The following is a 20,003-nucleotide window of genomic DNA, read 5'->3' on the forward strand; positions in this document are numbered from 1 at the left end:
GTCGCGGTTACTATTGGTATCGAGTGGAGTGGTGAGATTGTATCGGTGAACCTTTTTACGTTCTGAAGAAGTGCAACAATGTGAGTTGGCTTTTAGAACGCGATATACCCAGTACTTTACAGAATTTCAAATCAGTGTACAGTGATATGATACAATCTTTAAGCAGCAAAGAAAATAGTAAATGAAGACAAAGTAGTGATGAGAACAATGATAGCTTATTACGCAACGAACAACATTTCATAATTTCGCGACCGTGAACGATCTTGTCGAAGACGATATAACGCAGGATGATAAATTGTGTAACATGGGTGATGATCTTACAAATACAAACTTCTTTTAGGTTGTTCCTTTTCAAAATGTATCATTTGGTGATTTTCTAGTCTTCTTTCAAAGAATTCATAACATAAGTATTTTTTGACATCTATTTTATCCACCTTCAAATTAAGTTTATCGAAAAGAGAAGCCATGTACATCGAACTGGGAATCACGTCTACGAATTTTGCATCATCGTCACTCCGATAAAAACCGAGTGATCGGTGCGTGTGGCTACTCATTAACAAGTACATACTTGACTTGACCTATAACCTTGTTTAAGTGAACACCGTACACCCTGTAGACGGTGTCAAATTTCATTCCTCAGTTAACACATCCATTATCTATTTTTAATTAATTTTTGAAGTCAGGCGGTGGTTGGTTTAGTTGTATCATGCCACTTTTGCATAGGTTCGATTGACTGCGGGCAAGACTGTTGAAGCACAAATCAATTTACTTGCATCATGCATTTGCAATTACTCTCAACGCCAACAAGAATAACAAGCAAATCTTCCTGTTTGGAAAGCATAGCCTCTTTTTATATACTTTATTCGAGTCTTCAGAACGTTGCTTTTATTGAAAATCATGCTATATTATATGGCCACGGTTTTTCGAAGGGAAAATTTGTTCGGTAGCTGTAATTACAATGGCAGAAGTTTCAACATTTCTATCATATTATGTTTTAATTTCGTTCCTTTCAGTAGAGCCGAAAGGTCGCCTCTTAAAGACAATCGAATCGTACAAAAAAAGACAAAAAACTAGAAAAAGAAGTAAGGAAAAAAATATGTATGCAAGAAAGATAGCAAAAGGTACACTCACATCGTCAGAGACAAAAGAAACATTGTAACGTATGTAAGATTCCGAAATCTGTCGGTCTTACTGCTACGCAAATATCAAAAACACTGAATATGTGCTCAATGAGATCGCTACTAGTAATTCGAAACGATTAGGTGATACATGAATTATTCTATATTTCATTCATTTACTGTAAACGAGGTATGTTTCAATTAATACAGCTCAATGTGATGAAAGACATTGACACAAAAATTATACAATTAAGAATTTAAGTCACTGCGCAATACAGATATGTCATAAAATATCGTAAGCCGTCTTAATTTTCGTAGTATTTCTATGGTCTAATAGCGGTACAGGTGAAGCCTATTCATTGACTGTTTTCGATAAGCTAGATATGCAAACGACGGTTGCTGATTGCTGAAAGACCAATGCACATCAAGTAATCTGGTCAAGCTAAACAAACTTGAAGTATCTTTATGTGTAGGCAAATTGGACAGTGAAATAGGACGAGTGTGACAAGGGAAATGTTCACTGCATTGCGCCAATCACAACTTCACGTTAAATTGTTCGCAAGGAAAATTGAAAACGTCCAGCCATCATTGACATACTGTCACGGTCACTGTCCAGCCATCGGTCTTCATGTATAATAGGTGTTTTTTATATTTATAATAAAGCTAATAATACCGGTATTTCACTGCGTTTGGGATTCACCTATTGACCTCAGGTTTTCTTGGCTTCCCGCAAATCCATTGTGCGTTTCACGTTTTCGTCGACTTTTCAGAAAGACAGAGACTGAAAAATTGGAACTGAACAATATTTGACACAGAAAATGTGAAAACTATCATAATTTCTACAGGCATTATGAAAGTTGAGCGCTTTATATTTGTGTCATCGGTTTATGAGAGGATTTCGTAAACTCAGGCTCGCGGGTAAAATCACTAATACATGACGTTTTGAAGTTACTCTAGGTATTTATTTAATGGCCAATGTATTCTGCTGATAGATGACGCCAGAAGATGAAAGTTTGACTTTATGAATATGAGAGCAGAAATGGAAATTGGATACCACTGTGGAAATGATACATTTTTGATAGATTTCAATGAGACACAGACCATGATAAGTTGAAAGGAACGTCATCAAAATGCTAATGAAGTCATAAAGGTGATGAGTACCCAGCAAATCTGAATCCTGTGTTGCCATAACAACATGCAATGCTTTCAGAAAATATATTTCTGGGTGATGAACAGCTTTTCACACAAAGATTGATTCTCTTTTTCTGTGTGATGTTTTGTGAGCTGATGTGCGTATGACCAAGTGACTCAACAATTCACTTGATTCCTGCCCAATCCACATCGAGTGAGAGAACTGCTTACTTTGAATGCAGTCGTATTAGCACTGTCACCTAATACTCCTTTATATCTCACCATCGCTACATCCCCTCTATATCCGTTTTCAATTGATGAAAACTGCTAATTTGCCATGACCAATTGGTATCTTTCATAACTGGAAATTCATGTTTGTTATATAGTTTGCTGATAATAGCCGTCTCAATAAATTTTGAAATGAGTCTTTTGTGTAGACTAGTAATCAGAAGAGACACGTGAAATTACACAGGCCAAGCAAGGGTCGAATAAGGCTACATCTCCAATGACATGTAAAAGAGTGAATGTGAGTTATCTATGAAGAATTGCTTAGCAATATCAGCTACAAGTATTACCCGATGAAAAAGTCGCACAGGGCTTTACGATGAATGGAAAAGTATTTTATATATCGGTAACAAGCGTTTCTTGTCTCTGATTCACTGTGTCGACTTTCGGACAATCTACATGTCTGCATTTCAGTGTAAAGGACACCTTCGTCACACTTTCACCAAACAAGTGACGCTTTCAAAAGCTACCCGTTTCTTTGGTCTTATGCTTAGTCTTCTTAAAATTAGTGCAGCGCATCTTTTGTTTGTATAAGACTACCATTCGTCTCGTTTTATTCGAAGGATCTACATTTACACGACTTTACATTAAAGATGTGTATTTCAGATTTTGTGCTACACCCAAGATTCACGTCCCCCTTTGCTTTTCTCTGACATAAAATCACCTGTTTCTCTGTTATCGCGTAGTGCTCTGTTTTCTCAACATTTTTTATTTTCTTTTCTGATTGTTTACTATCAATAAGCTGAGAAACGCACTTGCTTTAATTGCTTGATTTCTTCTCTTCTGTTTTGTTGATGTCTTGACTACCATGACTGAAAATGAAGAAAAGGCCCTTCAGGTTACTGCAGATATTTGCAAATCCACAACATTCAAATAACGGATAAGACACTGAAAGATTAGAAGACTAAAATTGACCTTTCCAATGTATCCAGAAAATTGTCAAATGACTCTGCTATCGTTGCACCTAAGGTGGAAACAGATATTTCACGAAGTTGATAAACTATATTAAGAAGTTAATTTCCTTATTGCCCTCACAACACGCTACCGTCACATCAAAAAGCCAAGCCCAAGGCGCATCGGAAAGATGGATTTTCCGCTTGGCTGAATTCTGCGCACTCCAACAGCATATAAAGTTATAATTTTATCTTCTAGCTCACCTATATTAAATAAATCAAGAATCAAGATATTAGAAAATCTAGATTGGGATTATGGCCTAGAGCGTGACAATGGATGAATAGAAAAGCTGCGTTAGAACTTCAGAGAATCACCCCGAGTCAAAGCAGGGCATGTTCTCCACGGAAAATATAGTGATTTTAAAATTTAATAAAATTTGGAAAGGCAACAGAGATAACGCGGGGTTAGGGGAAAATGAGTTTTTAAGATGATTAGACAGAATAGGGAGTAAGATAGGGTCAAGTGGCAGATTCCCAGAAGACACAGATAACAGTCACATTGCCAAGCTAGAGTAGAGCTAGTTACAATACCATTTAGACCCCATGCTGACACTTTCGACTCTAAAAGAACTTCTATAAATCATTTCCCCGGGGAACTCTTCGACTTACAATTTAATGAAGGTTTGCGTAAATATCCACATGGTTATGGTTTTATTTACCAGAGGAAAATTCTTGTCATAATTACTTTCACTCATGTGAACTCATAAATAAATTGTTAATTTAGTTCTGATTCTGGTTTCTAGTGTATAGCCATATTTGGTTTACAGTTTTACATATTCACATTGCGCTCATACAAAATTGAGCTTCAGAAAAGTCTAAATTTGTACGAACGGATATAAATAAGAAAACAGACAACTTTAGAGACTTGAATTTGAAATTAGTTGTTGTATCTGGCAAAACGAGGAACACCACAGTCGTCATCTAATGATTGAGGTAACATTTGAATCTTACTTTAGTTACATTCTCACTGGCCCATGAAATACATATAGCGGTGATGTTAGTTGTGCTAGTAATAACAAGTCATGGTGATTGAACATGAAATGCCAACTTGATCATTCATCGCAGACATATTTCAAATTCAACTTTATGGCAACGGTCCTATTGAAATCTCCGTTACTCTTAGTAACCATAACCTTACATAGTGACTGTTTATGCCAATCAAATTCCCTAACATCGCAATTTCTCTTGATTTTCCCATTTTCTCCATTCTATTATTTAAGTTATGCAAATTAAGACAGCATCCAACTCTATAATGCCAGAGAGCACCGAGGAAGCGGAATTGTTTTATTAGATAACAACTGTTATTAAAAGTCTATCAAAGGTCAATCTAAACTCGACACGGTTCATTAAATTTCTATCAGTGTTGAAAAATACTATGTAAACTAAATAAGACGTAGTTTACAGACCGTGTCATTTGGACAGAGCCTCGACCTGATCTCTAAAATAAGAAACCACGCAGTGATTTAATAGATGATAGCTGAGACAAAGTGTTAAAAAACCACTTCCAGAGATGGGTGACATATAATTCTGTATTTGTTACACCCATGCATGCACTTTATATACAAGCTATCAACCCATCCTATACATATTGAAACCCGCGATATAAGCCTAAATAAACAGATACATTTAGATAGGGTTCTTTTAATTTTAGGGAACAACGCGACGCAAGACGACATTGGCGCTATATTCACCACTGTGCAGTCAAATGTATTCAAGTTAGGTGCAAATGAACTCTTCAGAATGCTAATTTATAATCATATTGTCGACATCTTCTTTCCCCATTAGTCTGTCAACACCATTCCTCTTCAGTTCAGCTTCTACACGCATTTGATTTCACAATGCCGTGCACGCAATTCAAACCTTGTCTTCGACATTTATGCGTTTTCTTTGTATGAGTGTCCTGCCAACAACAACAAAATATTCAAGTGTTCTCCTTGGTTAATCGCTCTACTCAAGCTGTCGGTTTCCATTCCACGACCGCTTTACAGTACGATTATTTGCCAAGCTTTATCCATGTTGCATTTTAGATGTGTAATTTGACAGGAAGTTAGTTACTTTACATCCTAATATTGATTTCTAATTGCAGCAGATGCCTAAAGTAGTCTTATCGCAGACTGACCTTATTACATCGACTAAATAATGTGAAGCTCACCAGTCATCATGCCACTATTGCTATTGGTACTGCCGTCCCTAATCTTTTGTGCATCGCGTTCAATAAAAGTGGATTCTCAACGCGATTTCCATTTCAGTGTTATCTATATTGCCAGTCATTATGACCGTATTCTTCCAATCAGGCTTTTTCGTCCCGTAATGCAATGTTTTTTAATTAAATGGAAAACAACGCAAACCAATAAATAGCATTTAAATAAATACGTATTTCATTACTTATAACAATAGCGACTGCAATGTCCATTGATGAGATTTTGCTACAGAAAAATCTGTTTGTTTTTACAATCTGTGATAGCTATTGGTAACTTTTTGCTGGGAATTAAGCCTATACACGTATGGACAACTTTATGTCATGTCGTGCTTGTCAAAGGTATGCACATTTTAGATTTATTGAATGTGATTTCACCAACAATCACTCATTCAGTCCTAATCTGTTGTCGAAAGTTGATTTGGCTATGCAAAATATAAACATTTTGCTTTCGGCGTACAACACACAGACGATGCAGATAGTGGACAGTGTGTCAATGTTTCATCTGGTAAAAGGTTTCCATGACGATGAATATGTTCAAATAGTTTTACCTCAGATGGTAAACTGTCCATTATTTGTCAATTTTAAATCGTTATCCTCAGACTTGTATATCACATGACTTCTGCAATGATATAAGACAAGTTTCCTACTTGCCAGAATACATTCTTCAACATGAAAAAAGGACGTTGCACCTTTCTAGCTGTAAGAATTCCGACGTACACTGTAGTCTCCGTGACTGGAACTAATTCTGCAGAATTGATCTCACATTCCATTAGGTATTGTTTCAATGTAACGTTCGGTCATATCAGATTTATCATGGCCGAAAACATTTCGTGTAACTGCCAAGTGAACTGTATGCGGCATTGTTTTTCGTTTCTATTGGCGATCCTCGTAAAATAATCGTCAATGTTACCTGTGATGGAGGGACTGTGATTTAGCCTTTACATATTGTTGTTCAGTCGTATTGTCTACCACCTGATGGATTTCCACCGGGACTTTGTTCAATGATGGATCAAACACAAACTGATGGCAGCTGTCCCGTTAGACCTCATTAGTCAGCCGAAAAGATAGCTGTTGTTAAACCAATGCGTACAGGACACTTCACTAATCGACCCGCTCACTTCCGATGTCTGCCCAATCCCTATTCTCCAGCGACGCAATTCTCTTCAACCTTGTTTGAAAGCTGGCGATTTTATCTGGCGTTTTAGAATTATATCGTGAGCTATTCAACGGAAATTATCATTTCAGGCTTTTGAATTCACTTCCCCTTCAGCTTATTCATGTTTCTGGTGCTAACAGATCGCATGATCAAAATGATAGCTCAAGAAATAGTCAGACTGACATTTTCCTTTTTCTGACATTCACTTCACGTGTTGCCAGGTAACGCATTGGTTTAGGAAGATATCTGATGCGTACAGTTTTACAATGAATATGTCAGGGTTTATTGACAGTGGCAAGTCAACCTTATTTGTAGTTTAGTTCAATGACTTCAGCTATTAAAATGTTTGAAGACGGTCACAGCCTGAGCTGATCTGTATGTAGCTTGACGATTGCCAATTTCACGCTTTCTTTCCTAGATTGTGACTACTATTACTATGCCATCATAACCTTTCTATAAATTACAACTCTGATGGATAACTAGCTACTTTCTCCTAAATGTTTCCGTTTCAGTAGACTTTAAAATGCGCAATCTAAAACAAGCGTTTCTCCAATTGCGCAGAGGCGATATGCTCTTCCGGAAATCTTCACTGAAAGCGGGCGCTGTAAGCGAAGATGTGGGCTTGCTGCTGTTATTGTGGTATGCCAAATTCACGTGCCGCGAGCCAAAGTTCACGATGCACGATTCGCATGTTAAACTAGAAATAGGTGCATTTTCACTCTAATTTAATTCATTGATTCATTTTCATGGATAAATCAACATTCGGGCTTCAACGCCGCCTTCTAAATACATGAACTGGGGACCAGCGAATGACCAGCGAATTCTGTGCATATGCAGAAAGGGACTCGAGAGAAATTATAGGGAGGGAGGGCCGGTATTTTTCAAAATCACACTGCCCATAAAATTGTAACATTAAAAATTGATCAATCAAAATTCTGTACATTAATTTTGTAGACCATATGGTAAGGTTGCTATATTTCAAATATCTAGGTCTTAAGCCATGATAATATTGAGAAGATTTTACAATATTATTTTTGAGAATTTATGACCTTTGACCTGCCCTCCCCCCCACCTGTGCAACTAAGCTGTGGCTTATCCTACGTAAGAGTCAAAGACGACTGGTGTCTATGGAACTGTGACTGGTATGGGACACCGACCTTCAACCATTCAAATCATCCCTGCACAAATTGATCAGGATTTGACCATAAATAAGAATGTGAAAATTCACTCTGAATACAATTACTCTCTGTACTAACTACAAAACAAGGTAGCTTAAATCCTAATGAAATCATGCAATGATCTGACAAATGACTTGGATAATCAACATGAAAATATTGACAAAGATGTAAAGCATCATGACTAACAAGACCATTGTCTGCTGTACTACAACCATTGGTATAATGACAAGTTGTCATTCCAAGAAGATCACCATTAGTACGACCATTTAAAATTAACAATCTGCTTGCAGTGCATAAAGAAATGAATTTTCTCCCATAAGAATTAATAACGCAATCCTTATTATTTCTAGCAATTACAGAGTCATCATAATCGTTTTGAACGTCAACAGGAATATGATTTGAAATATAATCATCTAGCGTACCAGTACATGCATTAAAATCACCAAGAACAATAACTTCACCAGATGAGAGATAAGTTTGCATATCCCTTTCAGTTAATTCAAAAGGATCCATATCAGTGGTTATCTTTTTCATTCTTAACACGTAACCTGAGTTCTCAGGTGGAAAGTACACAAAACAAATGAATAAGTCATTTTTGAGATTGAAAAACTTCTTATCTAATTTCAGCCAAACAGCAAAGTCATGCTGTTTTGGTAAGATTTTAACTCCAGCACGTAAAGAATATTTAATGAATATACAAATGCCTCCAAAATGGTTTCTACCAATAACACCCATGGATCTATAAGAATTGTAACAATAATAGTCATCATAGAAAAGTGCTTATCAGCAGATTACCAAGATTCAACAATGCCAAAAATCTCAATTTTTTTAACTCTATTAATGAAATCCACGTCTGAAAGTTTATCATCACTGAGACCATGGATATTCCAACACGCCACATTAATAATTGGTTGAGAAACAGCCCTTCCTTCACAGTATACCATATTACAGAACTAGGCAAATATTGACTATCAATCAGCAACATGACATCATCACAAAAAAAGAAGAAGGGATAAATAAACACATTTGAAAAAATCTAAACGTCAAGATAAATCCAGTGAAGTAGCAAACCTATATTTGTTTACATTCAAAATATTGCAGCATATTAGTCCCCACGGACACCGTCCGGGGGGGGACTTATAGGTTTGGTCATGTCCGTGCGTGCGTGCGTGCGTGCGTGCGTGCGTGCGTCCGTCCGTCCGTCCGTCCGTTCACGCAGATATCTCAGAGATGCAAGCAGCGATTTCATTCAAACTTGGTACAAGGATTACTTCATATGTCATACAGATGCACGTCGATTTGTTTTGTGATACGATCCAATATGGCCGCCAGGCGGCCATTTTATTACGATATTTTCATGTACAGAGCCATAACTCAGACATGTTTCAACCGATTTTATTCAAAGTTGGTACAAGGACTTTGACCAATGTCATAGATGTACATGTCGATTTGTTTTGTGATATGATCCAATATGGCCTCCAGCGGCCATTTTATTACAATTTTTTCATGTACAGAGCCATAACTCAGACATGTTTCAACCGATTTTATTCAAAGTTGGTACAAGGACATTGACCAATGTCATAGATATGCACGTTGATTTGTTTTGTGACACAATCCAATATGGCCGCCAGGCGGCCATTTTAATTTTTTCGTGTACAGAGCCATAACTCAGACATGTTTCAACCAATTTTATTCAAAGTTGGTACAAGGACATTGACCAATGTCATAGATATGCAAGTCTATTTGTTTTGTGATACTATCCAATATGGCCGCCTGGCAGCCATTTTATTACAATTTTTTCATGTACAGAGCCATAACTCAGACATGTTTCAACCAATTTTATTCAAAGTTGGTACAAGGACATTGACCAATGTCATAGATATACACGACGATTTGTTTTGTGATACGATCCAATATGGCCGCCAGGCGGTCATTTTATTACAATTTTTTCATGTATAGAGCCAAAACTCAGGCATATCTCAACCGATTTTATTTCAAGTTGGTACAAGGACATTGTCCTATGTCATACATATGTACGTCTATTTGTTATGTGATACGATCCAATATGGCCGCTAGGCAGCCATTTTATTACAATTTTTTCATGTACAGAGCCATAATACTCAGACATGTATCAAGCGAATTTATTCAAATTGGTACAAGGAGATTGACTACTGTCATACATATGCATGTCAATTTGTTATGTGATACGATCCAATATGGCTGCCCTGCAGCCATTTTGTTACGATTTTTTCATGTACAGAGCCATAATACTCAGGCATATCTCAACCGATTTTATTCAAAGTTGGTACAAGGACATTAACCTATGTCATACATATGTAGGTCTTTCTTGTATGTAGGTCATTCTTGGCCATTGAGCGCTATCTGTATCAAAGTATTTTTATCATAGACCTAATTAATGAAGAGGACTCTATCCTCTCTGAGGACATGTAATCAAAGTACCCATTAACAAGTGGGGACTGTGTCATCAACGATGACTTGTTCATAAATAAAATATAGCTTATAAATCCATATTTTTAACAACAGTTATCCTTAGTAAATCAGTAACTTCATTGTCTGTAATGAGACTTATGTACATATTTCCATATTCAGTAGGTACATAACGTATGGACTCAAAGTGGGTCAAACTGAACTAGAAATGACTAGTGTCTAGAAGCTTTCAATTGGTGTCTGAGATGGATAATTGTGATTAACTGACGACATTACCCTGTTATTATAATGCACACTTGAGTGACAAACAGGAGCACACTGGGCTTTAGACCTGTAGCACCATTAAACACAGGACTTTGCACATTCAATGGATATGAAGGAGCATAAGCTTGATGGCTTGGCCATGAATAACTAGGATTAGCATTCCATCTTTGTGATGGATCCCATGAATTTGAAACTTGTGTACTAGAAACACTGGGTCTGGTGGCTGTTAAATTTGACAGTTGATAATGTACAGACCTTTTATTCGATGGAATGTCATGGTTACCATACTAGACTATTATTATGCAAATTGGGTCGGTGATGCCTGTCATTTTGGAAATTATCAGTATGGATGGTAGAAGCTGAATTTGTTATTTGTATGACTGCTCTTACCATAAACTGCTCTCCTAATAGACATTGCTAATTCAGCGGTGCCCCTACGGTTCAAATGTACACCATCACGGTTTAACAGATTTCTATTGCAAGATTTGAAAACTTCAAAGGTATCAATGAATTCCAAACCATTAATCTTACCACATACATCAGCCATGTGGCTGTTCAATCCACACAAAACACTTGTACACTCTATATCATACCTGGGCAAAATTCTATCAAACATATGTATGTATATTTGTTTATCCATCCACCGCATCTACTCAAAAACAAAGTCTTTATAGTCTTGATATTTTGTATGGTGATGATAATGCACTTTAGAGCTACCATCGTTCAAATGAAAGTACTACTCCAGAAAAAATGGAAATCAAATTGAAAATATATGAAAATAGTGAAAGACCTAGAACTTAGAAACTGCTGGTCAGATACTGCTTCACCATAAGATTTGAAATGTTTTTTGCAAGTTCCTTAAGATGTTCTTATGCATATATATATATATATATATATATATATATATATATATATATATATATATATATATATATATATATATATATATATATATATATATATATATATATATATATAATATATATATATATATATATATATATATATATATATATATATATATTTATATCAGATGAAAAGAGCATTGTTTAAATTTTTAGAATATTTTTGTCATTTTAGGACAAACATCTTTCTCAGGAACCAATAGCCATGCTGTCATGAAATTTGGTGTGGTCGTACTGTGATTTATTCAGGTTATGCTGAAATTAGCAAAATTGAATGTTTCTTTATGTTCTTATTTTTGGTGATATTTTCCTACATAAACTTTGAATATAACATGGTGATTTAGAAAGCATCGATATGATAAACTGTGTTTGGTGTCAAACTGCAGTAAAAATCACTGGAAAACAATGCCTTGAAGTGATTTTCACTGGTTGTGAAACTATCAAAGATATTCCATAATTGTATCAATTTTAAGCAGTATCAATGTTGTGAAATAGTTCACATATGATACATTTCCTGCCACAGGCACTTGTTGTGCATCTTTGCTCTTATACTCTGTACACCTATAGACCCAAGAGAAACTATCCCCAATGTGTGAAGCAAATGACTACCAATAACACATCACCCAAGGTTTCAGTCGCCGGTTTCTGCAATGAAATAAAAATAAGTTGCTCTGTTCCGGATATTTTCCTTGCCTTTTGTAATACGTCCTTTTATTTCTGTACTCAATAACATTCTAACAATACTTCTCAACAGACTCCTTATTCACTTTTTAAGTTATACAGGATATAATCTGCCAAATACTGCAACATATTCGTAATCAACAGACTTTCATTTGATGCTCATACATTCAGTACTGTTGGTGCTATTTTGCACACTTGTCTAAGCAGACGAATGGCAATCAATCTTGTTATTTATATAAAGGACAGTGTACTGTATGTACATTGGTGATTGTGCATGTCAATTGCTGTTGTGAAATGATCAATATAGGATGGTATGCATGTCATGTTGAATAGACAGGTCATATGGTCTCTAGGTCACTGATGTACCATGCATTTTTAAAGTACCTACAACAGCTCCTATAGACAGTTGATCAGGAGAGGACTATGTCATTGTTCTATGAAATGGGCAATTTTTCTTATCCTTCTCCCTACAGAATGTTTAAATAGAAATTATAATAGCTAACCAACACACAGTGTGTTCTATGTGCTATTGTACACTACTGTATTCAAGTTGACAATCAAATTCTCTGGACTTATCTTCAGTTGTCAACCATAAAATTAGATGTATTTTACAGACAAGCCATTGAACACTTGACATTTTGACACGATTTTAGACTAGAACAATAAACTTTGTTCTGAGAAAAAAACTTAATAAAATGTACTAGTGATGGAGCTTTAAGATAGTCCATGGATTATTATGAATAATACAGTTCAATTTGTTGTACACACATTGCATTTCATTCAGTGCCATTACAGACTTGTACAATTCAATGTGAGAGAAGGTTCTGCTTTGTATGGATCAAGGTCATTTATTTAAATTGACTAAGTGAAAACTGATCTAATTTGTTTTCTAGGGTTTGCATTTCCCGAATGGGCGTACAAGTCTGAGAGTAGCCCTGGAAGTCGACAGATTCAACTCTGGCATTTTATACTGGAACTTTTACAAAAGGAAGAGTTTCATGATGTGATTGCATGGCAAGGAGAATATGGAGAGTTTGTGATAAAGGATCCAGATGAACTGGCTAGATTATGGGGAATGCGTAAATGCAAGCCACACATGAACTATGATAAACTAAGCAGGGCACTTCGGTAAGTACTATTTCATCAAGGACATGCTTGGGTGTGTAATTTTGCCTTTCTGAGCGAGTTTGACCGTACACCCTCGCTCACTCAATTGTCTATGTTATGACATAGATTCCAATATTGTACTTGAAATAGACTGTTAATCAATTACCTATTAAATACTATACTGAGGGATGTCCAATGATGCTTTAGAAAGAAGTAGCGTGTTGAAATTCAAGTAGATGAATCTCTTACCAGCATTGGAATCATGACATGTATTGCAGTGGGTTGCATATGTCATCAGGAGGTATAAGGTCAAGTGTAAGTGTTAGAAATCCCAGTGGTAAACAAATTGATTAATAAATTCTGATCATAAGAAACATCCCCAAGGAGAATGTGATTAAAGTACCACAGCTACATTTGTGATGGTCAACTCTTGGTTGAGAGCCATTGACTGACTCTGTATTTGTTTCATTTCTTCTCTTTACAGGTACTACTACAATAAACGGATATTGAACAAAACAAAGGGAAAGAGATTTACTTATAGGTTCAATTTCAACAAATTGATATTGGTCAACTATCCATTTTTCGATGTCAAGTACAGTCCCAAGTTTATGCCTCGTGATGTTGCAATGCCAATGTCTGAACTCCCTGATGACGACGTCGTCACTGCTGATAAGGAAACAGACACACAGCAATCAAGACCAAGGCAGCAACGAACTTCATCAACATCAAGTGAAGATTCAAGAACATCATCTGATGAAGATCCTCCTTTGCACCAGACATCACATCCTGATCTACCAAAAGTACAGATGGAGACAAAGTTAGTGCGCCCCCAACCAATGGGAGTTCAACCCCACATCTTGCCACATGTCATGTTGCAACCACGGACAGTACTGAGAAGAGGTGACAATTCAATGCTACAGACAAGCTATGCAGATCAAATACCACCTCATCCTGCATTTAGACCCAAGTTTCAGTTCATGCCTCCTATGCATCCTGGACCCAATGCTTGTTCAATGCCATCTATGGCCACACCGCCGATGAGTCCAATTAGCCCAGCAAGCCCCATGAGTCCTCTGTGTGCTGCTCCTAGACCTGGTTTAAGATTTGCTTTCCCACCGCCTACAACCTCTGAAATGGCAGCTGCTGAACAGAGGCATCTTGCTGCTGCATATATAGAGAATGAGCTGCGATTCAGAGCTGATATTGAGAGAAGAAAACTGGAAGAAGACAGAAATCGATCAAACATGGAAGAATTCAGAAGACGATTTATTTACCAAACGTCTCCTGGCAATTTGTCACAAACCATAGCTGAAAGTGAAATGAAAATGAGAGAACTCGGTCTATCAAGTAGACAGACTAAATGTGAAGGATCCCCATCAAAAGAAACAGACAGTAAGACTGAAGATAGTAAGGCCATGTCTGCCCTCTTACTGCGCAGACTCAGTGAGCGAGGTATGGATGATAAGAGAATGCCAAGCCTGTTGCATGTACCGCGTGGTATCAGTGCTGTTCGCAGTGCTGACAATAGCCCAACATATCCTAAAATAGAGGTGACCAGTCCACTGATGAGCCCAGAAAGTAAAGCTGGTGACACCACAGACTCCGAAAGAGCTGATGATGAAGCGCCCTTTACTCCCAAGGAAAGTGATGATGAGAGATGTGGTGCAGAAAAACTAATGCCAATCAAGTTACGATTTAAAAGAAAATGGAGTCAAGATAATCCGAGACCTGCCTGGACTGGCGAAAATAGTCCGAAGTCACCAAAGTTGGCTCCATCGTTCATGAAACCACCATCAAGGTCACTGCCTGCAACACCTACATCTAAATTAGCTGATTCTTTCTTTCAATTTCCTCCCCAAAGTTCCAGTGCTCCAAGAGATGAGCTAATGCAACGTTTTCGAGATACTTATTTTGAAACCAACATCACTACTGCAGCACATATACACTCCAAGAGTGCAACAGAAAGGCAAGGAGAGTCATCAGCTTCTCGTTCTGTGCCACCATCATCACCTAAAAAACCAGAGGAGATGTCAAAAAAAGTTGACAAAGAAGCAGTATGGGAAGATGATGATGTGTTAGATTTGTCTGTTTCAAAGCAGAATGATGAAAAATCAGGAACAATTAAAGAAGAACCAAAGGAGAATTAATTGCAATGACAATGGCATATTTGGGATTTAGAAGATGAAGCAACACTCCCACCATTTGTTGAGTTCTCTGTCAATTGTCCAGTGTATAACTGCCACAAAAGTATATCAGAAAGTCTTTACACTGAGAAATCACGTCACTGGCATTTTGTTATCACTGTTATATAATTCACAGGAAGCACACAGCGAAAGTTTTTTCTAAGGAAATGTGAGCTGATTCAAATATAACTCTTTTTGGTAACAGTGAAATTAGTTGATGCATTTTCTGTCCAGATTTTAGATATATCTGTTACAGTGGCAAGATTAGAAAAGTACATAACTGAAGCCAAATTTGCAATGCTGAACAGTTTGAAAAAGGTATCACAAAAAAGACAGTTTTAGATTGAATAATCTCGCTGCATGATGAAAATTCAGTAACTAACAAAGAATTCTTGATTTGAAAGATGTTTCCCTCTCACTCTTGAGTCACCTGGATTATGCCATTTTATGCCATAAAAGATTGTGAAGATTACTCTTCAAATGATTGCATTTACCCAAAAAAAATTCGGCAAAGTTGCCAACCAGTTTTCATGCATGTTATGTTAGCATAGGATTGCATTGATATTTACCTAGACTTAAAGCCCCAAAGAAGTACCTTTTCTCATGTGTGGAAACTGCACACATCACACAACCAATGGAGATGTATGGCGATATTTTTTTGCTATTTTATGTACATTTCATTAATTATTTTGATGATGAGAAATGGTGTTATTTTTAGCAGCCTTGGTTATTAGTTGATATTTTAATGTGATCACTAGTATCATTGTAACTGTACCAATCATTTATGAATGTTAATCATTTAGTTATTATGCAAATTTTACAATTATTGTAATTAGTCCTTTATCATAATTAATGAAATTTACACTTATGCTATTTTTAACATGTTCAACTAAGTAATGAATTCTAAATTATGTCAGTATATAGACAGCTATGTAGAACCTCATGAAGAAAGCAGAATTTAGCTCCCATTTGCAATATGTATGTAGGGCATGGGCAGCTAATATGACCAGTCATCATATGTCGTCTGTATGTATGTCTGCATGTTCACACACTGCACAGTTGAGAATTATGCATTGAGAACAATTGTGAAAATTTGTCAAAATATAAAAACTCAAAATTACCAGTCCAATTGCTTTGATGTGTAATACATAGTTCTTAGTAATGCCCTGATTTGTGCAAATTATCATAATAGTTGTCTTTGTCTTTTTAAAAGATGATCTTCCCTGCAATCTAATGGCTTTCAATTTGTAGTCTGAAGGTTCAAATGATGACAACGTTTGAAAAAGAAGAGATTTTAGCCAAGAAATTGGTTGGTTGGTTGGCCTTAGCATCCATAGACCATCATTCCATCAACTTTGCACTTCTCTTAAACAACTGCTCAGAAAGCTTTCATACCTGTATGCAAGTCACTCAAAATGACCAAATTTGGATTGATTCATTTATAATGAGGAAAATTTTAGGGGCTACATTTTTCTTCATGGAGTGCTTTTCTTGACATATCTCAGATTTCACAAGCAATTTGAAGACATACCATTACACAAATCTCTGTCAAGGAGGGAGCCATGTCAGTTGCTGTTTAGTAGAGCCATATCGGTCCTTATGTCCCTTTTTTTTGTCAAAACAACTCACTGAAACAATTTTTAGAATACCTTTTAAATTATGATTTTACTTCGCTTAGGATGATCTCATTCAGATTGTGCAGATGATGAAATTTGCAAATATAAGTTTTTAGGGCTACTTTCTTTAAAATCAAAACATAGACACCAATCTTCTATGGTCAAATCATTATATTTGTCATATATTTGCCCTATGGCATATAAACTTGGTTGTGGGATTTGTTCAAATAATGATAAAGTCTGCAATAATAATGATAATTTCTCACGTTTAGGCAAACTGTCTGCACAAAGCTCTTTTGAAAAAGCTTTTAAATTTTATTTTTCAAACTTACATGGATTCTAATTATATGGGAGAACAGTGTTATTATAGTTATTTTATGTATACTTAGTCATCAAATCACCTAGATCGCTCAACTTGTCAGCAGGTTTTTGTAATCATATATTCGGAAGCCCCAGGCTCTATTACCTGGTTTTTTTCACGATAAAGTAAATGCATTGGCATATTTAATGTTATTTATTCACTTTGTTTGTTTCTGAAGCTTTGAATGAAGTCCAATGACGTATGATGCACATATCAACATGTTCACCGATGCCTTGACAAAATGACACCTTGTTATGATTAATGAATTCTATCATTTGAGTTTGCAGAACGCCAAATTAAAAAAATAAGTAAACCAAACACTATAATCTATTATTATGGGGAAAACAGTTTTTGATTTAGAATACTCATATAAACAATATTGTTGTACATGTGGAATTCCATTGAAAGTTGTTATTTAGTTTGATAAACTGGTAATGTGTTATTATCCGCAAACGTGTACATGAGAGATCATTGAACAGTCTCTCAGGGTTTCCATATGAATTTACTGATTTACGATATACTCCCATCCTGAAACTATGTCTGTTCTCGTCCTAGTTGTAAATGTACCTTAAATTTACGTTGATGAATCGCCATGGTGATTATGCAACAGAGATCACTGTACAGAGCAATTGAATATTTGTTGAAATGTTTCAGCCATTTTGATAAGAGACACAATACAGTTTGCTGTTTCCCAATCGTGATGTTACAAACAAATGCTCATTTATAAGACTCCAATTTAATGGCACTCAGCTGAACATTGGATGAAGAGCTTTCAGCCAAATTCTTAAAAGGTTCTCGTGGAGACTTTGCAAGCCATTATGGGTAATACCGAAATCCTTGTGTTAGAAAGTGATACCTAATGAGATGCAGCATATGTGTCCGCCCATTCCCAGTGCAACCTGTCATTAAATGAGTTTTGATCAGCCAAAACAACGTTATCAACTTTTGTCAATTATTAATTGAAGTTTTGTTTTTACCTTGATTACTGAAAGCTGATATTTTGGTGATTTGCCTTGTTTGCCTTTCGGTTTTATATATCAGCGTGTCTCATATCTATACACCCATCTGCACATCTCTCGCTAGGTGGTCAGCTAGTTTCACGTAACTATAGATAGCTAGATAGATAAACAGACAGCCAGGTAGATAGATAGATGCGGACATGCATATATACGTATGTACATACGTAGAATTCGTCGTACTGTCGCAAAATATTGGCAGGCGAACACTGACATCATTTCATTTTATACTGTGAAACGAGAAGTGAGAACAAAAGCAACTTATTACCGATTCTTATTGTAAAAAATAGTTGTTACATTTTCGTTGTTCTCTATTTTGTCATAATCTAAGAAGGGCGTCCTGCACTGGTATGCAATCGTGAAGATTTGCCAAATACGAAATGTTTATCTTTCTTCGTACATCTTTGTACTGCTGACTTTTGACGCATGCCCAATGGGAAGCAATCGATGTAAAATCACGTGATTTTCGCTCGATGTTTTCGACAGGGTCATAAGTTAAAGCCTGTCGCAAAGTACCTATTTACTCCAATGCAATTATCGTAATGTGTGTCGTATTTTCTTCAAACCTTATGTCAATGTTTCTGTGAGATTTTATTGAGTTGAATTGAGTGTTAGCCATCGATTTTAGACATGGAAGTTGGTCAGCCTTTGGTCACTCTGCAGTGACTAATTCTGCAATAGACATAAAGAACTGCCGATTGCATATTTTATTAGATCTCTGAACGATGTCGCTAAGATGTAAATCTTGGCAATGATTAAGTGTTCATGTACCCAATATTTTGCGATAATTAACAAATTTAGTAAGTTACAGCCATTCACTTTGCCAGGGCTGTTTATTTCCTCATTCGTTAAAGTAAATAAACGGATAGGTTGACCTGAATTCAAAGTGTAAGAACTCTAATGTAATATATAGATGTTTTATTTAACTGTACGATAATTAAGTCATCAACAACAGACAAACACTTTGTCAATGAAAGTGAATACCATTATGGAAACAGAAATGTTAAGAATTTAGATAAGAATTTTTGAAATTAATTTCAAAACATTTTTATGATTGGATTATTTGAATGCTACCTTTTTTTGTGAAATTGTTGTAAGCTGATACACTCTGTATTTTTCTACAAATTACTTCTTAAGTATGTTGTTCCATCTCTGTAATTTTGACCATCACCATACTGCCAAATTAAATATATGTAATGCCAAAATAGAATTTCAAGATATATGAATTGAAAAAATCTTGTTTTATTAACGAATTTAAAAGAATCAAAAGCAGTTTCTTTTGACTTAAGTAATAAAAGGTTTTGTTCTTACTGTTAATATATGTACTCGTTAAAGTTCCTTTTGCGTGTATAGGAATGCTTGTGCGTGTTAGTGATCTTGAACAGGTAGGTGTCACAATGT

The 20,003-nt window shown here is 36.1% G+C and overlaps 1 protein-coding gene across 3 annotated transcripts in view; it reads left to right on the forward strand.

Moving 5' to 3' along the window:
* LOC139116259 (ETS domain-containing transcription factor ERF-like) overlaps positions 1-19,919 on the forward strand; it is a 90,728-nt gene extending 70,809 nt beyond the window's left edge. For all 3 annotated transcript variants that reach the window (XM_070678849.1, XM_070678848.1, XM_070678850.1), the window contains 2 exons: positions 13,213-13,447; positions 13,911-19,919. In XM_070678849.1, the coding sequence (XP_070534950.1) occupies positions 13,213-13,447; positions 13,911-15,573 (1,898 nt within the window). In that variant the 3' untranslated portion in view covers positions 15,574-19,919. The remainder of the gene's footprint in view (positions 1-13,212; positions 13,448-13,910) is intronic.
* Positions 19,920-20,003: the final 84 nt, after the last annotated feature.

Source organism: Ptychodera flava, chromosome 17 (assembly GCF_041260155.1).
Source record: "Ptychodera flava strain L36383 chromosome 17, AS_Pfla_20210202, whole genome shotgun sequence".
Taxonomy (NCBI): Eukaryota; Metazoa; Hemichordata; class Enteropneusta; family Ptychoderidae; genus Ptychodera; species Ptychodera flava.